General features: G+C 45.3%; 1 protein-coding gene across 1 annotated transcript; it reads right to left on the reverse strand.

Moving 5' to 3' along the window:
- Positions 1–7,184: 7,184 nt before the first annotated feature.
- Positions 7,185–17,106, reverse strand: LOC123412104 (disease resistance protein RGA5-like). Its single transcript, XM_045105049.1, has 4 exons — positions 16,430–17,106; positions 15,944–16,342; positions 7,730–9,680; positions 7,185–7,632 (listed from the first exon to the last, which is right to left on the reverse strand). Exons 1-3 carry the CDS (start codon positions 16,852–16,854, stop codon positions 7,745–7,747), a joined length of 2,760 nt encoding a protein of 919 aa, XP_044960984.1. The 5' UTR covers positions 16,855–17,106; the 3' UTR covers positions 7,185–7,632; positions 7,730–7,744.
- Between the last annotated feature and the right edge of the window lie 423 nt (positions 17,107–17,529).

A 17,529-nucleotide genomic window follows, 5' to 3' on the forward strand; every position in this document is an offset into this window, starting at 1 on the left:
GGTTAAATCTTTTCGGAAAGCCGTGCCCGCGGTTATGAGGCAACGTGGAAACTTTGTTTAACACTGGTTCTAGATAACTTGAAGTTAACTTAATTAAAACATGCCAACTGAGTGCGTAACCGTTACTGTCTCTTTCGTGAGTTCCTTCTTCGATCGAGGACACGGTGGGGTTATGTCTGACGTAGGTAGGTGTTCAGAATCATCCATTTGATCATCAGTAGTCACGTCCGCTATGTGTAGATCTTCCCCCCTCTTATTTCTTGTACTCGTAAGTTTAGCCACCAAATATATGCTTAGCCGCTGCTGCAACCTCACCACTTAACCTTACCTCACCCATTAAGCTTTACTAGTCTTGGTACCTTTGGAAATGAGATTGCTGAGTCCCGTGTGGCTCACAGATTACTACAACTCCAGTTGCAGGTTCAGGTAAAGGTTACTTGACGCGAGCGCGTTGATTGTTCATTTGGAGTTGTTTTTTCTTCTTCTTCTTCATCGATCTAGGATGGGTTCCCGGCCGGCAGCCTGGGATAGCAAGGATGGACGTCGTTCTTCTTTTCTCGTTTGTTTTAGTCCGTAGTCGGACCCTGCTCTTCTTCATGATGTTTATGTATTGTACTGTTGTGACTCTGATGTAGCTTGTGGCGAGTGTAAGCCAATTCTATGTATCTCATCTTTTCAGTACATGTACTTGTAACGATATCCATTTTTGCGAAACGACGAGATGGGCTTCTATCCTTGACGAGGCCCCGTGCCAAATTGAGGATAGGATCGCATCTTGGGCGCTACAACATGCTATTAGTTTGCAATGTGGACTTTGCTTATCCAAGTTGAGATTTTTGTTTTTTCCCACATATTCTATGATGTTTTAACCTAATGGGTAATATTATGGTGGATAATAGTATAGTTTAGTGTTTGAGGGCCTCGTCTTCTCAGGGCCTGAGGCACTTGCCCTGTTTGCCTGGCCTATGGGCCGGCCCTGATTCTCCCTCGTCGTCGGCGACACCTTCAGGGACCATGTGGTAAGGGTTCTGCGTCCGCCGCTTTCTTCCTCCGTTCATCCCAACGTCTGTCTGTCCGTCTGTCGTTGTTGCCGAGGTGAGGGAAAATAAAGTTCAAATTTATCAGTTCATTAGTATCTGCAATGTAGATGACAAATATGGAGCCCCGGCCCCAGAATTTGCCTGATCCTAATAAAGAGTTTCTTCTTGATATGTCCGTTGTGTCCACATTCCCGAAGCCCCTAAAAATTACCAGATACTATATTTTATGAACTACGAATCTAAGGCTGAACTGAAGCAGGTATATGTTACCCATTTCTTCCCTGCAAAAAGATATTCACCTTTTGTCAGGAATGCAGAGTACTGGAGGAGACATCCAAGTATTTGACCCCTGAATGTGTAAGATAATTGATTGTCAAGGTTAGATTGTTATTCCACTGCTTGCGATAAATCAAGGCGAGTAAGACCCACTTGCCACTTAAAATCATTGTTCTAAGCTTTCTACACCATCAGAGTGCTTTCTACAGTAGTCATGCAACCTGAATTCTTTCTGCATTTTGGGGCAACATGAAGCAATTGTGTTCGAATTTCCTGCAAACGGTACTAATTTGACCTGTTTGCTCCTGACCCAGCCAGGACGTCTTCGCCTCCTGCTGGAGGGCGACGAGAGGGATCGGGACTGCATGTTGGGTTTTAGGAAATCTAGCAAAATCCGATGGACGAAATTCATCTCAGATGTCGGGCTGTAGAAAGATGACATCTGCCTCTTGGAGCTGACAGACACGAGCCATCTCACGATGAAGGTCCATGTGATCCGCAAGTCGGATATACAGGCGCCATCAGAGGGTTTGACTGAAGAATGACCTGATGCTAGATGGAGCCTATGCCTAACCGATGGACCCTACCTACACTATTGCTGACCGTTGTGGTATTGTTGCTCATCCAAGTATTGTTGCTTGTTTAGCAGCCGCCCCATGAACCAGCTTCCTATAACTAGTAATGATTGGGACTCTAACCATGTCTCTCTCTCTCTAGTGAGATGATAAAATTTCCTGTTGTGTTTGTGCTTCCTACTCACTTTTGTTGCTTCTTCAGCTGGGACTAGGATGTGTCCTTTTCTTTAGTCAAAATTGTTGCAAAGGTACTATATGAATAGCGCGCAAGATCACATGAATTTGTTGCAAGTAGATGCAAAAGAGCATTCAAGTCTGTGTACGCAAAGAAGAGCAGGAGGTCACAGATGATGTTTTCACTCGGTCCGGCATACCGTCCGTCTCCATGGTCGCTTCCGAAGAACCCATGGGCTGCAACCTGCAACAAGTATCTTCATTCTTTCAGTAAAGATCTGAGGCCAGGGACAGCTTAAATGATAAAACCTGTTACGCTGAAAATGAGGAAACTTCTCAGTAGGAGAGTGTACGCTGTAACATTGCGCGGTCGAGGCAGAGCAAAGCAGAGGAAGCAGACCACTCACAATTTTCCTTTAGGAGAGCTAGAACCAACTCCTAACAAATATTCTTGCTGTTAAAATCTAAGTCACACGGTATACATTTAGACACCATCTAAAATACAAATAATTATCGGTTTCGCTAGCAGTTACAACTCGCATCTATGATTTTGCACCTTTGCTCTCGTTCTGGACCGTGCTGTGTTGGCTCGACGTGACAAAAGTCTGAGCATACTCAAACATGTACAAAGGGCAATATGGTCACTTGTTTTGGGCATGTATCATCAAATGTACTTCCTCTGTTCCATATTATAAGAGCATACAATTGTAGTGTTAAAAACACTCTTATATAATGGGACGAAGAGAGTATTTGAGAAGAGTTAAAAAGGAAAAAAAATCCAGAGTACAAAGTAGTACTATGTGACAAAATTATCAATCAAACAAGTCATTAATTGCAATTTTTGTTGGTAACTTACCACACTGACGGTTTGCTAAATCAAATAGGACAATGTAAAGAGTGATAAATTATCAAACTAAATAACAGTAAAAAAATCTCGATTTTTTCTTCCCCCTCGATGTGGTTTTGCCCGGTCGATTCCATTATCACAAAGCCGCTCCCAAATTGGCCTGGTTCCAAGATCGCGCCACCGCCACCTCCTTCGCCACTGCACGAGCTTCTTGCCGTCCGCCTCATGAGATCCTTGCCGCCCTCGACGCTGCCATATCCGCCTACACCATGCAAGCTCCGCGTCACCCCTTCCTAACCGTGGGGGTGCACGGCGTCCTTATCACCAGCAAAATCTAGGAGCATCATCCGGATGACGACCTTCTCGATCTCCTTCTTCCTCATTTGGCTGCAACATGATCATCGTGTGAGGCCCAACACGTCAAGCGGGTGACATGACGTGTTGTGTGTTGTGCCAGGCATGACAGGCCGAGCCGGGTCGTCTGGCATCAAGCTAACGGTTTGCGAAATCAAATAGGACAATGTAAGGAGTAGTAAAGTATCAAACTAAATAACAGTAAAAAATCTCAAAAAAATTTAATTCTTCCCTCCCGATGCGGTTGTGCCCAATTGGTTCCATTATCACAAAACCGCTCCCAAATTGGCCTAGTTCCAAGATCATGCCACCGCCACCGCACAAGCTTCTTGCTGGGCGCCTCACGAGATCCTTGCTGCCCTCGGCGCTGCCATCTCCGCCTACACCATGGGAGCTCCACGTCGCCCCTCCCCGACCGTGAGGGTGCATGACGACCTGATCACCAGCAAAATTCAGGAGCATCATCCGGCCCACGACCTTCTCGATCTCCTTCTCCCTCATTTGGCTGCAACATCACCATCATGTGGGGACCGACACGTCAAGACGGCGTCATGAAGTGTTGTGTGTTGTGCTTCGACTCTCTTGTGATGCAGTTGTTTGCAGAGTTGGCCACACGACCCGGCCCGGCCCGTTCTAGTCGTGCCTGGCACAACACGACCCGCAAGGGAACATTTACTAAATGGTTCATATCGTGTGAGCTCATGTGATGTGTGCTTTGGCCTAGGCACCGTCCAACTGTTATTCGGGTTGACACAACAACACGCCAAACCTGCTAGGATGTCGGCATACTAGATTGTTTTTGGGACATTTTTAGCCCATTGGGCTGTTCTTTAGCTAGCCGGAGCATGTAGCGCCGAACCGTGTGTCCAGCCTTCAGCTCAGACATGACCCTTGTGCATGCCGTGCCGTGCATCTCAGGGCGTGCCTTCGGTTTGATTCGGTTCATTTTATTTGATTTATGATTTATATGGTTTTATACACATATATGGTTTGATTTTGATAATAACCATTTACTTTCAGTTTGGTTTTGGTAATAACAAAATTAACCAAATTGACGTGAATTTTTAAACCAACACATAACTTTCCACATGTAAATATATGATATATACCATAAATGAGAAAAAAACAATTAGAAAAAGATAGAAAATTGACGTTGGATAAGCAGTTAAGCTAATCACATAAATAAAAGCACTAAATGGGCTAGAAACTATTATTCTATAGCATATTACGCATTTGAACCCAAGAAACCTCAATTTTGGTTAATTTGGTTTAACCAAATGGTTTTCATATTTCAAAACCAAAACAGAAACCGAAACCTAAAAAAACCTACATTTTGGTCTGGTTTAGGTTTTTTGTTCGGTTTTTGGTTTTCGGTCCAGTATTGTATATGCTGACGTGCATCCATGCTACTGGGTCGGTCCAACTAGCTTGACCCGTTTAACTAGCTGTGTTTGTATTACTAGCAAAAGGGTTCATGCGTTGCAACGGAAGAAAGAAATACCATACGACACACGCTCTTAATTTATAAAAAATGTCTATAATTTAAGAATTTATACTTACGATACAAATAAAGATGGTCTTATCCTACAAAAATGCAGTTCAAAAATTCACATGTCTTCTAGTTTAACACGGCTTGCATGTAGATTTAATACGTACAAAGAATGAGTCAAGTGACCTTCAATTTCATCTCTAATCCAGATTTTATTGACGTGTTTATCCCCAACCCGGATGAGTACCGGTATGAAAGAAAGACGAATAATGACTTATTTATTAAGATTGCACCCTAGATAGTATTTTTATTAAACGGTTAACAGATAAAATAATATCATATTTAAATTCTACATATTTTTCTAATTAAATTCCATGTATAATATGTTAAATTTGAAGTTACGATTTAAAAGATATGAGTATTTAAAAAAATATTTAATATATACTACAAGTTTAATGTCATAAAGAGTAAGGGTTTTTTTATAAAATCATCTCGGTGGGTTTTCCGACGGAAGCGATAGCCTTTTTATTATTAGATAAAGATAATACCAATCCTAGCCAAATGGGTCGGTCATAGTGTGTCGCCCTGATAGCCCGCATGTCTGGCCCAACACATGGGCCACCTAGGGTCGCGTCTGGCCGTGAGGTTGGGCAGGAGTGTCGACACGGGCATGACCCATTTATTTATTTCATTTTCACAATTATTAAGGAAAACATTTTTACTCACGCGTTGGCCGAACCGTTGCGCCGGACGCACGTGGGTCGCGGGATCGTTTCCCATCGCGCGCTTGCACGCTTTGTAGCCTTCCCCACGTGTCCCAGCTTTCCTTGGCCTACCATCCCCGCTTTTCCCCTCTTCTACCTCGTGCACACCGATGTTGCAACCGGCAAGCAGCACGGCGAGGGTCGACTAGAACTGACGGCGAGCGGCGACGACGAGCAACGTTGAGCGACGACGACGAGCGGCGGATCCTGGCAGTGCTTCAAGCTCTCCGCCGTCAGCATGGGGACGATCCCCTTTCCTGTTTCTCCTTCGGCGAACAGGCCGCCGCCTCCCACGCCATCTTCTCAACAAATTCCCTGCTCCGCCGCATCGGGATGCCACCGGTGTTGGACCTGAAAAGCTATGACAGAGACGATGATGTTGCAACCGGTGACAAAAAAAACTTTAACCGGTGATAAAAAAATGCTACAATTGACATTGTCAAAAGCTTCAACCAGAGACGACGAGAACCGAGGGCCATCCACCATGCAAACTAAGGGAAGCTACAACCGGTGATGAAAAAAGCGTCAACCGGCGATATAAAAAGCTTCAACCGGCGACACCGGAACACAAAAAGCTACAATCATTGACACAACAACTTTAACCATATGTTTTAAAATCTTCAACCACAGACCGACAGGAAAAAAGGTTGTCATTTTCGCTACAACGAACAAACGAAAATAGCTTCAACCGTCGTGAAAAAAGCTTCAAGTGACATGGGAAAAGTTTCAACCAAAGTGAAAAAAAGCTTCAACCAGAGGGACAAGCCTGTGCACGCACGAACGGCGAGCGACGAAGGGGGGGGGAGGGCATGAGGATGCTGCGACGAGCGATGACGACCGGGGGGAGGAGGGAAGGGATGGGGTGGTCGTGCGACAGAAGGTCGGAGACGCGCGGGGCTGTGCATCGGTGCAGAGCGGACGAGATGTCAGATCTGACGATTATTGACCAGCGGAAGCGCCGGCGCACCGGCGCGGTGCTCATTTTTGAATATGTCAGGTGTCGAGTGTGCTGCCCATGTGCGCGCTGCTGGGGACTGGGTGCTTGCGCTGGTTATGCACGTGTACGCGGTGAAGCACAGGCTGGACAAGGAGCTTTTCGCGTGCAATGCGATGATCGATGTGTATGGAAAGCTCGGGATGCTGGACGAGGCTCGGCGGATGTTTGATGGAATGGAGCGTCGCGATCTGGTCACGTGGAATTCGGTCATCTCAGGGTATGACCGTATGAGCAGGATGGGCAGGTCGCTGCCGCGGTCAAGATGTTTCCCCTGACGTGCTGACGCTTGCGGGCCTTGGTGTCCGCTGTTGCAGAGTATGGAGATGTCAGTGCACCAACCATGGAACAAATCAGAAATAAACATTGGGGGATTCCACCATCCCCGCCTCGAACTACAACACCGCCAGCCACCGACCAACCCTAGACTAAACTGAGTATGATTCACGCGCACAATGAATACAAAACAAATGGGGATCTGATTAGTCCATACAGGTTATAGAATATAGATCCACAGATATTTTCTTCTGATAAGGTACACGGTATGTCTTTCCTAACAACAGAAATCTGGGTTACATATCTAAGTCTCAATCTAATAATACACAAATATTAATGGAAAAATACTAGGAGAGACAATCTACTATCATAAGATAACTACACTTGATGCAAGGTTATAGAATATAGATCCACAGATATTTTCTTCTGATAAGGTACACGGTATGTCTTTCCTAACAACAGAAATCTGGGTTACATATCTAAGTCTCAATCTAATAATACACAAATATTAATGGAAAAATACTAGGAGAGACAATCTACTATCATAAGATAACTACACTTGATGCAAGGTCAAATGACAATCTACTTATGCCCAAAAAGAATGTTACCGTTTACAGAAGCAAAAAGAAATAAAAAATTGCATTCCACGAATTCGTGATACTTGTCTTACTTATTCCTAGTCATTCCACTAATTCCAGTTGTGCAACACAAACCACAAGAGTACACCAGCTTTGAGACAAAGAGGTAGCCCGAATAGAAATGTGGAGCTCTATTTGTTGCAGCATATATAACCAAAGGTGCATCTCAGTTTAGGCATCTAGGACTTCACGGCTTGCGTTGTAGCTGAAATAGATTACCGGAAAAAGAATGAGGCATATACATATGTACATCTTTTGATCTACTGCTCACGAACACAAAAGTACAAACTTGTTAGTAGTACCTGAGCCGGCCATATCTATTTCCTCCTCTCGTAACATATACTGCGGACAAGTCTTGTCATCTCGAGTATCGGACGGTTGGGGTTCGCCTCGGCCATGCTCTTGAAAGCATCCTCCGAAGCCTTTACTTCTGCCTCCGTGCAGCCAGTGCAGTCTATGCTGACAGTGAGGCGAGCAAGGCTGGAGAGGCGCTGGATGCCAAAGTCGGAATCGACCGCAGCAGATTTGGGCTCTCTGTCTAAGGCAGAGAGATGAAGCTCCTTGAGCCTCGGCATAGCCCCCGGTTCAAACATTAAAACTCCCATACGACAATGGTGAACCTCAAAACTCTGCAACTGTTGAAACCCTTCACGACTGATGATGAGCCGCCCAGCGTCCTCTCTGAAACACAGTGACAATTCGATCAGATTGGGTATCAATTCAATCATCTCAATATCCTGCTGCTCTATCTTCGGACCCTCAAAAAATAACATGTGTAGGTTGGGAAGTGATGCGAGCCATCTGCTAATCCGGCTGATATCTTCTCCATATACACAAACCTCCTGGATACAACCCAAAGCAGGGAGGAACGGCTCTTCTCCTCCCAGTTCATAATCAATACTCAGGGAACGGAGGCCGCATTCGTCCAGTTTACAGAGAGAGGACACCAGCTTTTCCTTGGACTGTTCTAATTTGTCGCCTTCTATCCCATCAGTGTCCAATCTAATCCTCAGCTCTCTCAGATTTGTTAGTTTGCCGAGCTCTTCCACAAGCTTCGACTGCAAGGCATCAACGAAAGCAAGCTCTTGCAAGTTTATCAAGTTTCCCAGCCCATCTGGAAGCTTACAACCGCGGTAAACAAACAAACGCGCCAGTCGTTGTAGCTGAGTTGTGCTTTCAGGAAGCTCACGTAATCCATAGGATGTATCTAGCGTCTCTAGATACAGTAACTCCCCAATTTGCCTGGGTAGCTCTGTGATTCCTGTACCAGAGATATCCAAGTATCTCAGCTGGTAGAGTCTTTCAATACCCTTGATATGACGATTTTCCAACTGATGGCAGTTTTGCAAGTCTAGCACGCGCAAGCATTTTGACCTCCCAAGCGAAGGCAATAGCTTGATATCCCCAAAAGCACTGATTGACCGAGCGTGTGACAAATCCAATTGCTGCACGATTTCTTCATCCTCATTTCCCTTTACAAAGAGCCGACGAACTATGCCATTAGGCTTGCATTGTTTCTTCAGGACAGTACACATGTTCTCCTGGGAGGATTTGTCAATTAGGAAATCAAGGATGGTGTCATGGACTCTGCAATACTTTGCCTTGCCGTCATACCCTATGTTGCCGGGCTGTATGAGACTTCTGTTCACAAGCTGGTGAAAATATTCCTCTCCTAATTCCATGAGATCTTGTCCACTTTCTCCATGGATAATGCCTTCAGAAATCCATCTGCGTACCAGTCGCTGCCTTTCAATAAAATGGTCTTCAGGAAACAGAGCCAAGTACAATAAGCAGCTTCTTAGGTGATGGGGAAGATCAAAATAACTAAGAGATAATATGTAATTCATGGTCTCTATTATATCACTTTTGGCCTTTGAAGAGCGTATTGATTGTCGCACCCGATCCCACTCTTCTTTTGTTTCCCTTGTTGTGGCCAACAAGCTAGAAATGGCATTGATGGCCAGAGGCAGACCACGACATTTCTTCAAAATATCATTAGCAGCTTCTTTCAAGCTTTCAGGACAGCTTTCTTCACAACCAAATATCCTCTTGAAAAACAATTTCTTTGAGTCAGCCTCACTGAGTGGTTTCATCTCATAGACAAGATCTTCAGTAGAAGGAGAACAAGATTTGGCAACATCAACTATACGTGTGGTGATAATTATTCTGCTGCCCAATGTATTCTTGACAAATGCACATTTCAAAGTTTCCCATGTTCCTAACTCCCATATATCATCAATTATGATAAAGTACCTGCAACACAGTTTTATGAACATTTGCATTACAGCTCATTAGATATTTATAGCAATACCTGTCAAGTAACGTAAAATCCTGAAACAATGTCACATCTGTGTGCATCCTAGATATAATACACCTTGATGTAATTGTCTAACATCAATAAAGATGTCACTATCTAAAACATACTTAGTACGATAAGTGAAATCCCGAGAGTATCTCACAATAGTACACAGCTAAAAATGGGGAAGAAACTCAAAGATAACAACTCCACACAGAGTACTAGGTACAAGCAACTCCAATGCGCCGATGCATTTGATCCGCACGTGTCCTTTTGGATCAAAATGGATAAAAACACTGGCCCAACGCACCGACACAAACCCAAATCACGTCCGCTCAGTGTCTGCCCCGGGCCCGCGTGCCAGCCAGCCAACTACCACCAACGGTCATAGTCAATGCCGCCCACCTACCTCTAGCCCGCATAATAGCTTCCTTTTTAGGCCCTGTTTGGTTTCAATAAGTGACTTATAAGTCAGGTGACTTAAAATCAGTGACTTATAAGTCACGCCTGTTTGGTTGTCATCTGACTTATAAGTCACCTTTTCATGCAAAAGTGGGTGACTTATAAGTTCTAAGTTGGGGTGGAGCAACTTATGACTTATAAGTTGGGGTGACTTATAAGTTGGATTTGTTTGGCAAAATAAGTCACTTGTTGCACTTTTCAACTTATAAGTTGGTGACTTATTTAGAACCAAACAGGGCCTTAATTGCAACTGTGCGGCGGGTCCGGCCTCATTCACTTCTCCCCCCACTCCAGTCCACATCCACTCGTTCGCCGGTGACAGAAAACCCTAGCCGTCATGGGCTTGTTCAGCAAAGGCGAGGGCAAGGGCAAGCGCGACCACGAGGCTGGTTCATCACAAGTGCCGGTGAGGCCGCTAACGAAGGGCTTCGCATTGGTGTTGGCGCCACAGGAGGGGAGGACGGCAGCGTCACATGACCGCCAGTACATCTCGGTGCACCACACACACTACCATGGGGAATAACGCATGCCGCTGTTGTGGCCGGGCATGAACTTTCCCCATGGCTGGCACCTCAATCCCCACCGCACTCCGGTGCCGACCATGCCGCAATCTGAGCACGTCCGTGCCAATGAGATTCGGGCCCGACGTGCTCTCCTCACGCCAGAGCAACACCGCGACCCCGCTTACGCGCCAGACTCCCCTAACTGGGACATGTTGTTCTCCACCGAGCACGATATGTGCTTGATGCGGTGCCGTCAAGCTCGACGCTCGCCTTCCACCATCGTCGGGGGTGGTCAACAGTATGGGTAGGAGGAGAAGGCAGTGTTCCTCGAGGCGTTGGAGGAGGCGACCCAGCGCTCCATGGTGTCTGGCGCGAGGACTCCTGGTGGCCTGGCCTCGATGATGCGATGTAGCTATCGGCCCCCAACGACAACATCTACCCGCTACCACAATCGGCCCCATCATCACCACCCGCACCCGTGCCAGCACCACCCCTCACCCACCAGCGTCTACAAGTCGCAACGCGTCATTCGGGAGTGGGTTAACGCGCCACCCGTTTGGCTGGGCGTGATGGAGGAGGAGGCGGGCTACCTCGCGGCGTGGAAGGACCACACACTTGAGGAGGAACGGGACGATGGCCAGGCCCGCATGCAGCTGGAGCCCGAGGAGGAGTGTCGACTTCATTGGGCGCGTGAGGAGGAGGAGCAGCGGCGGGAGCGTGAGGAGGAGAGACGTGCGGCGCCATGCAGAGCCACCACAGGAGCAGGCAGTCTACTAGCAGGCCTTCCCGTCGGCTGAGCCACCAGCATGTTTCAACCTCACCCGCTCCGATGACAAGGATGACGCCTAGGGCTGTGGGCTAGGGCGGCTGTTTTTTATTAATGTTTATACTATTTCGTTATGTTGGCTTTGACTAGCTTTAATATGCATTTTTATTTATGTTTAAATATTTTAATCTTTTTATTTTTTTTTAAATTCCCGCACGGACTAATGCGTTGGTTGCATAGGATGCGCCCATGCACCCAAAGGCAAAACCAGACATGTCCATCCGCTCGACCGATCCAAACGGATAAAAAGCAAAAAAAACTTCGCCGGCACATTGGAATTGCTTTTATATACAATTTGATCGCATTGTAAGGAAAAAAACATTGCCATAGGAGGCAAACAAAAAATAGCAAGATTTTCACAACCAAGAGGAAAAATTATGAATTCCTTGATGAGATGCTCAGGGCGAGTGAAGGAAGCTGTTGCCAGTGGCAAGATACAATGTTTTGTCATTGCCAATAGCATGTTCACAAGAGGATGGATATCGAAACAATGGTGGGAATTACTTTTTTTGGTAACAGGTTATTTCCTCATGATTGGTAGGACAACATATTTGAGTGGGTTTGCGCCTCAATTCATCATGCAAATTGCTACGAGACAAACTACGGTTGTCATTATGTTACACTAGTCAGGCTGGTCCGATCTGACCATGATTAATTCCTCTATTAATTTTTCCCTTTTCTCTTTTTTTTTATGGATATAGATTCTTCAACTGATGTTTCATATTCATTCAGGATTATAATGCTGATAACCGCAGGTTTATTATCTCTAGAAACCCTATGTTCTTAAAGTGACTGATCACAAACTGTAACATCCCAATTTTTTTAATTGAAAATGTTTTACATTGTAGCTAAGCATTTATGCATATTGATTGAAATAAAGTTGGCATTTGAATTTTTTCGACTTTTGTTTTTGCATTTCTAATTTTCCTCACACGAGACATGCCCGGGGAAATACTCTCTTGCACGCAAGAGAGAGAGCGGAGGAAAATGACCCTCCAAAGTGCGGGCATTTCTGAAATATTGGAACCAAAAATCCAAAGTTTATTTGCAAAAATATTTGCAAAAAGAAAATAAAGCATTTTGGGGAATTTCTGAAAAAACATTTTTTTAAAAGTTTTTATTTTTGCTTTGAAAAAATGTTATTCGGGTAGAGGATATTTTTCTGATTTTTTTGGTATATAATACCCCATATTAAATATTTGATTTGTTTCCTTTTTATTCACTTTTGTTTTTCTGTTTCGGAAAAGAATTAAATTAGGAAAGTTTTTTTTAGAAGGGAACCACCGCCTGGGCACTTAATAGCCGTGGGCCGAGTCCCCTGGAACCCGGGATCCGAATTTCTTTCGGATCAACCGCCCGACCCCTCCGCAGCCCCTCCCTCCCACTGCCGCATGGGCCCCCCTGGCCGACCTGCCCCTCCCACCGGTCGTCTTCCTCCTCCCCTTTCCAAACTCCACCCCGACCCCAGCCCGAGTCCAGGATCACCGGGATCCTCTCGGATCCCCTCTCCCCTTCCTTCCCCAGCCCCCTCCCCGGCTATAAAAGCCCGCACCCCCGCCCGCACCCCGTTCCTCCCACCGCCTCGCCGAGCCGCCGCCCCAAGCCCCCTGCCACAGCCTCGCCGGCGAGCACCCGAGGCTAGGCCACTTCGGCCACCCGAGGGCAGTCACCCTGGCGCCTCCCTCGCCCCGCCGTCGCCACCACGCGCCGGAGGGAACTCGCCGCCGCCTCCCCGTCCCGTCGCCATCGCCGGAGGACCCCCGGAGCACCTCCCCATCGCCGGCTCTCCCTCGCCTCGCCGGCAACCACCGCCGGAGCACCACCACCACCCTGTGAGCTTTTTTTCCCCTATTCTCATCCGTTAGATCGTAGTCAATGGTGTAGATTAGAAGTAGGGTAACCTTTCGGTTTTTAAACAAAAATCGCTCGGGTTTTATTTCACTTAACTTTTAGCCAGTAAGTTTTAGTTAGATCTCGGCCGTTTGCTCCTAACGTTAGCAACATACACCCCCACAGCCACTCACAGCGCGCCACGTGTAGCCCCTGTCTGTTAGCAAATCAGTTTCTTTTTTCTGTCTAGTTCCAAAAACAGCAAAGTTTCTGTTTTGTTTTGGCCATAACTTTTGATCCCGAAATCTAATGATATTGATTCTTGTTCCAGTAGATTCCAATTTTTCTTTAGTTTTTAAAAACATATAATTTGCCTATGTTTGAAATTTTCAAATATAAGTTAGATCAGATTTAGTTTAAACCTTGTTCTGCTTATTCCAGGAGTTTAAAAAATGATTTTGAGTTGATTCTTTTTGCTACTGCTTCCTAGTGATTAAATCTTACCGTGGTAGGAGTTTCAAAAATTTTAAAGTATTTTTACTGGTGTTTTTAACAGAAACAAGTTTCTGCCTTAGTGACGCGTATTGAATTCCTTCACTTAGGCCTTAGCAAACTTTACTTGTGATGTTATTTTTACTTGTTGCTTGATTGTAGTGCTTATGGTGTGTATTGTGTTTGTATTCGGTAGATCACCCGGAGTGCGAAGCTTGTTACTTAGAAGCGCTCGATCAAGACAACTATCATCAAGGCAAGTCATTTTGATCATGTTATTTTTCCTATGTTTTCGATGCATGGTAGTTCACCTTTCTTTGCCCAATTGCATGCTGCCTAGGTACTTGGAAAATTTTAGTATAAGTTGTAGTATCATGTGGTAGGCACACAACAACCCCGATACTTGGCCCCGGGACGACAATTTTATATTTGCTATGCTTGAGTAGACGGGTTTTCGGTTGAGTGCATAACACGAGTGATGCGAGGTTGATTAAATAATCAAGACCGGTTAAGACAAGATTTTCAAGACCTCGGACGCAATGCAACTCTGGGTGAAGGACGGTTGATCGGCTCCCTGGAGAAACCAGTGGATGGCCCGGGATGCTGGAGACGGCCATGACATCCTGCCGAAAGCTTCACCCAGGCTCGAAGAGACGGACGGAGACTTAAAGACTCAAGGCTTACCTGCACAGCCACAAGTCATTATGGGCTGTGGCTTGGTTGGACAACGCGACGACTCTGGACAGGCGGTGCTAGCAGATGTAGAAGAACGGTAGGAATGGATGGGCACCGACAGGGATTCAGAGGGACCCGTTGAAAGACCATGTTTTGATCATCCGGTCTTCAAACACCCTGAAGTGCGAGGACAAACACGGAGGCGATCAAATCTTATGGGGAACGTGTGCAAAACTCTGCAGAGTGCCCAACCTAATCGATTAGCCGTGTCCACGGTCATGGACAACTTAAGCCGAAGGCATTGAATTTCCCCTGAACTCTCGACACAACTTAATAATGATGTGGGTGTTAACAACTATTCGGGTACGAGAATTGGTTGGCGGAACCATCTCGTTAACAACAAACAATGTAGTAATATTTTGCTTCCAGCCCCTCTTGTTGTAGGATAAAACTGGCTTTATGCAAAACTCAGCCCCACCTGCCAAATATGCATGTAGAGATAGTTGATTATTATTTTACCCCTCTCTTTGATGACTTGCCGGCATATTCCATATGCTGACCTACACGGCTGCAACGTATCATGTTGCAGAGTACTTTTCCGACCAGGAGTGAGGCTACGATCTACGCTCAGCGACATGCCCTGGAGTCGGATGGACTCGTCTACCTGATGCTTCCGCTAGTCTTCGTTAGATATCTCATGAGATGGCCTTCAGCCTCTTTATTGTAATTCTTTATTGTAATAAAGTACTCTTTATGAGATTTCGATTAATAAAGCTGTGTGATTGAACTCTTAAATATATACATTATGTACTGAGTGTGTACCAGCATGATCTTGGAATGGTACGGAAACATCAGAGGCTTGACTCGTCTTGAGTCGGGTCGCTACACAAACCTAATGTACTGCATATCAAGTAACAGTGGTTTGCACATGCAAGTGCTTTGGGTCCTTAGAAGATACTCCCTCTATCCCATAATACAAAAGTGTTTTTAACACTATACTAATGTAAAAAACGCTCTTATGTTATGTAACGGAGAAACTAGATATATTGACAGTCATGTTGTGCGTATTTATCTTGTACAAGCAAACAAAAAGGGGATTGCATGTACTTTATTGTTTTCACTGGTGCCATGTCAAAGTTATTTAGTAAACAGAACATAGCCGCAAGTTTCTGAAACATGTGACGATCAATTAGAAAATGTGTGACCCCAGAAATCGGCATATAGATTTTAGCTATATCTTATAGTGAACAGATCGACATAGGTTGCAAAAAAACAATGACTTCAAATTTTCAACAAAGTCATAAAAATAAAGGACGAATGTAAAATCACACAAAGCAATCTTCATTAGCTAAATTCCAGGCAACGGATTATATATACATGAGCTAATTAAGCAATGTTACTTTGTAAAATATATCTCATATATAATATGTACCTTGTGTCTTGGAGGAATTCTCGAATCTTGTCCATGATGAGTTGTATATCATTTAAACTAGAGTAAGCATTGTCTTTCTTGGTGATTTGTGACAATATAGATCTTAATATTGTCTTTATGTCAGGCTTGCGTGAAATCGAGACAAAAGCCCCACAGTCAAAGGTCGCCCCAAGGTTGACCCGGATCTGGTTGGCGAGTGTGGTCTTGCCCAACCCTCCAGATCCAACAATAGAGACAAATTTAAGTGATTGGCCCTCTTCCTCATTCAACCACTTGACAAGTTCATCTTTTGGTCCATCAATTCCGACAAGCTCCGCGGCATCTTTGTAGACTGCACGAAGTCGAGGGTCGACCCTGTCTTTTGCAGGCACAGAGGAGGAGGACTCGTCGATCTTGTACCTTGAGTGGCAACAATTCGGAAGCATCTGCTTAGTCACAAATCTGATGGTACTAACACTATAACTGTAAAACAAGATCTGATAGTACCTTAAGAATCTGTCGCTGACATCCTTGATTTCTTTCTTGATGTCTTTGACCTCCTTGGCGATCTTGCGGCGGGTCTTGATGTCCGGCAGCAAGTTCTTGCATTTGTCCATGAGCTTGGTGACGCCATGAGCATCGGAAGAGGAGGACTCGTGCTCCACGAGGACCATGAACTTGTCGATGTTGTCCTCGATCTTGTAGGACATCTCCCGCACGGCTGTCACACGCAGCTTTGTTGGTTCGTCAGGCTCCTCCACATCTGACATCTTGAGGAGGAACGCACACATGACCTCCAGTTCGTCCTTGAGGAACTTGATGTCCTCACGGACATTCTTGAGCAGCTTGTATTCATCCGTCAACATAGCTCCCAGCTTCCTCAGGAGGGAACCCATTGCCCCCGTAGATGCGCTCATCAGAACTTCCGCCATTGTTGCTCTCTCTCTCTCTCTCTCTCTTGACTTGGGCTTGCAGATGGTGATGGCAATGGCAATGGGGAAAAAACAGCCCAACGCAACCCCCACGCGTTAATGTACACACCTGCACTCTGCATACAAGCCAACTTGGGCCTGCCTTGGAACCTGGATTATTGATGCCGAGCACATTTCCAGCGCTCGTACTGTGGCCCTTTACACATTATTGATGCCACACATATTATTGATGCCACCCACCCACTCATTCGTATTTAGCAGATCCCCCGCTAATTTAGCAAGCCACATGGTATACACGGAGACAGCTTTGCAAGGATACATGTGCTGCTCAAAGATATAAAGCGTGGAAGGGCACCCAAAGTGTCTAAAGCTGCCTCTAAAAGCATCTACTGACCGACTTTTTAAAACCGCAGACGCATGCGGGTTGCGTTCTCGGACAGTGAATATTCAAGGCTTAAATTTATTTTCTAAAACCAATCCAATCACACGATTTAAATGGACACGTGTTTTATCTGTATTTTATTTGTTTGGATCGGTTCGACGGACATTCATATCCGTTTTTGTAATTGAATCGACGCATGCGTCCAACGCGACATTGTCCTATTTTTAAGCTGTGCAAAAAAACATAATAAATATTTGGAAAATATAAAAAAGTTAATTAAACATTAATGTCGT

The sequence above is a fragment of the Hordeum vulgare genome, chromosome 7H, assembly GCF_904849725.1.
Source record: "Hordeum vulgare subsp. vulgare chromosome 7H, MorexV3_pseudomolecules_assembly, whole genome shotgun sequence".
Lineage (NCBI taxonomy): Eukaryota > Viridiplantae > Streptophyta > Magnoliopsida > Poales > Poaceae > Hordeum > Hordeum vulgare.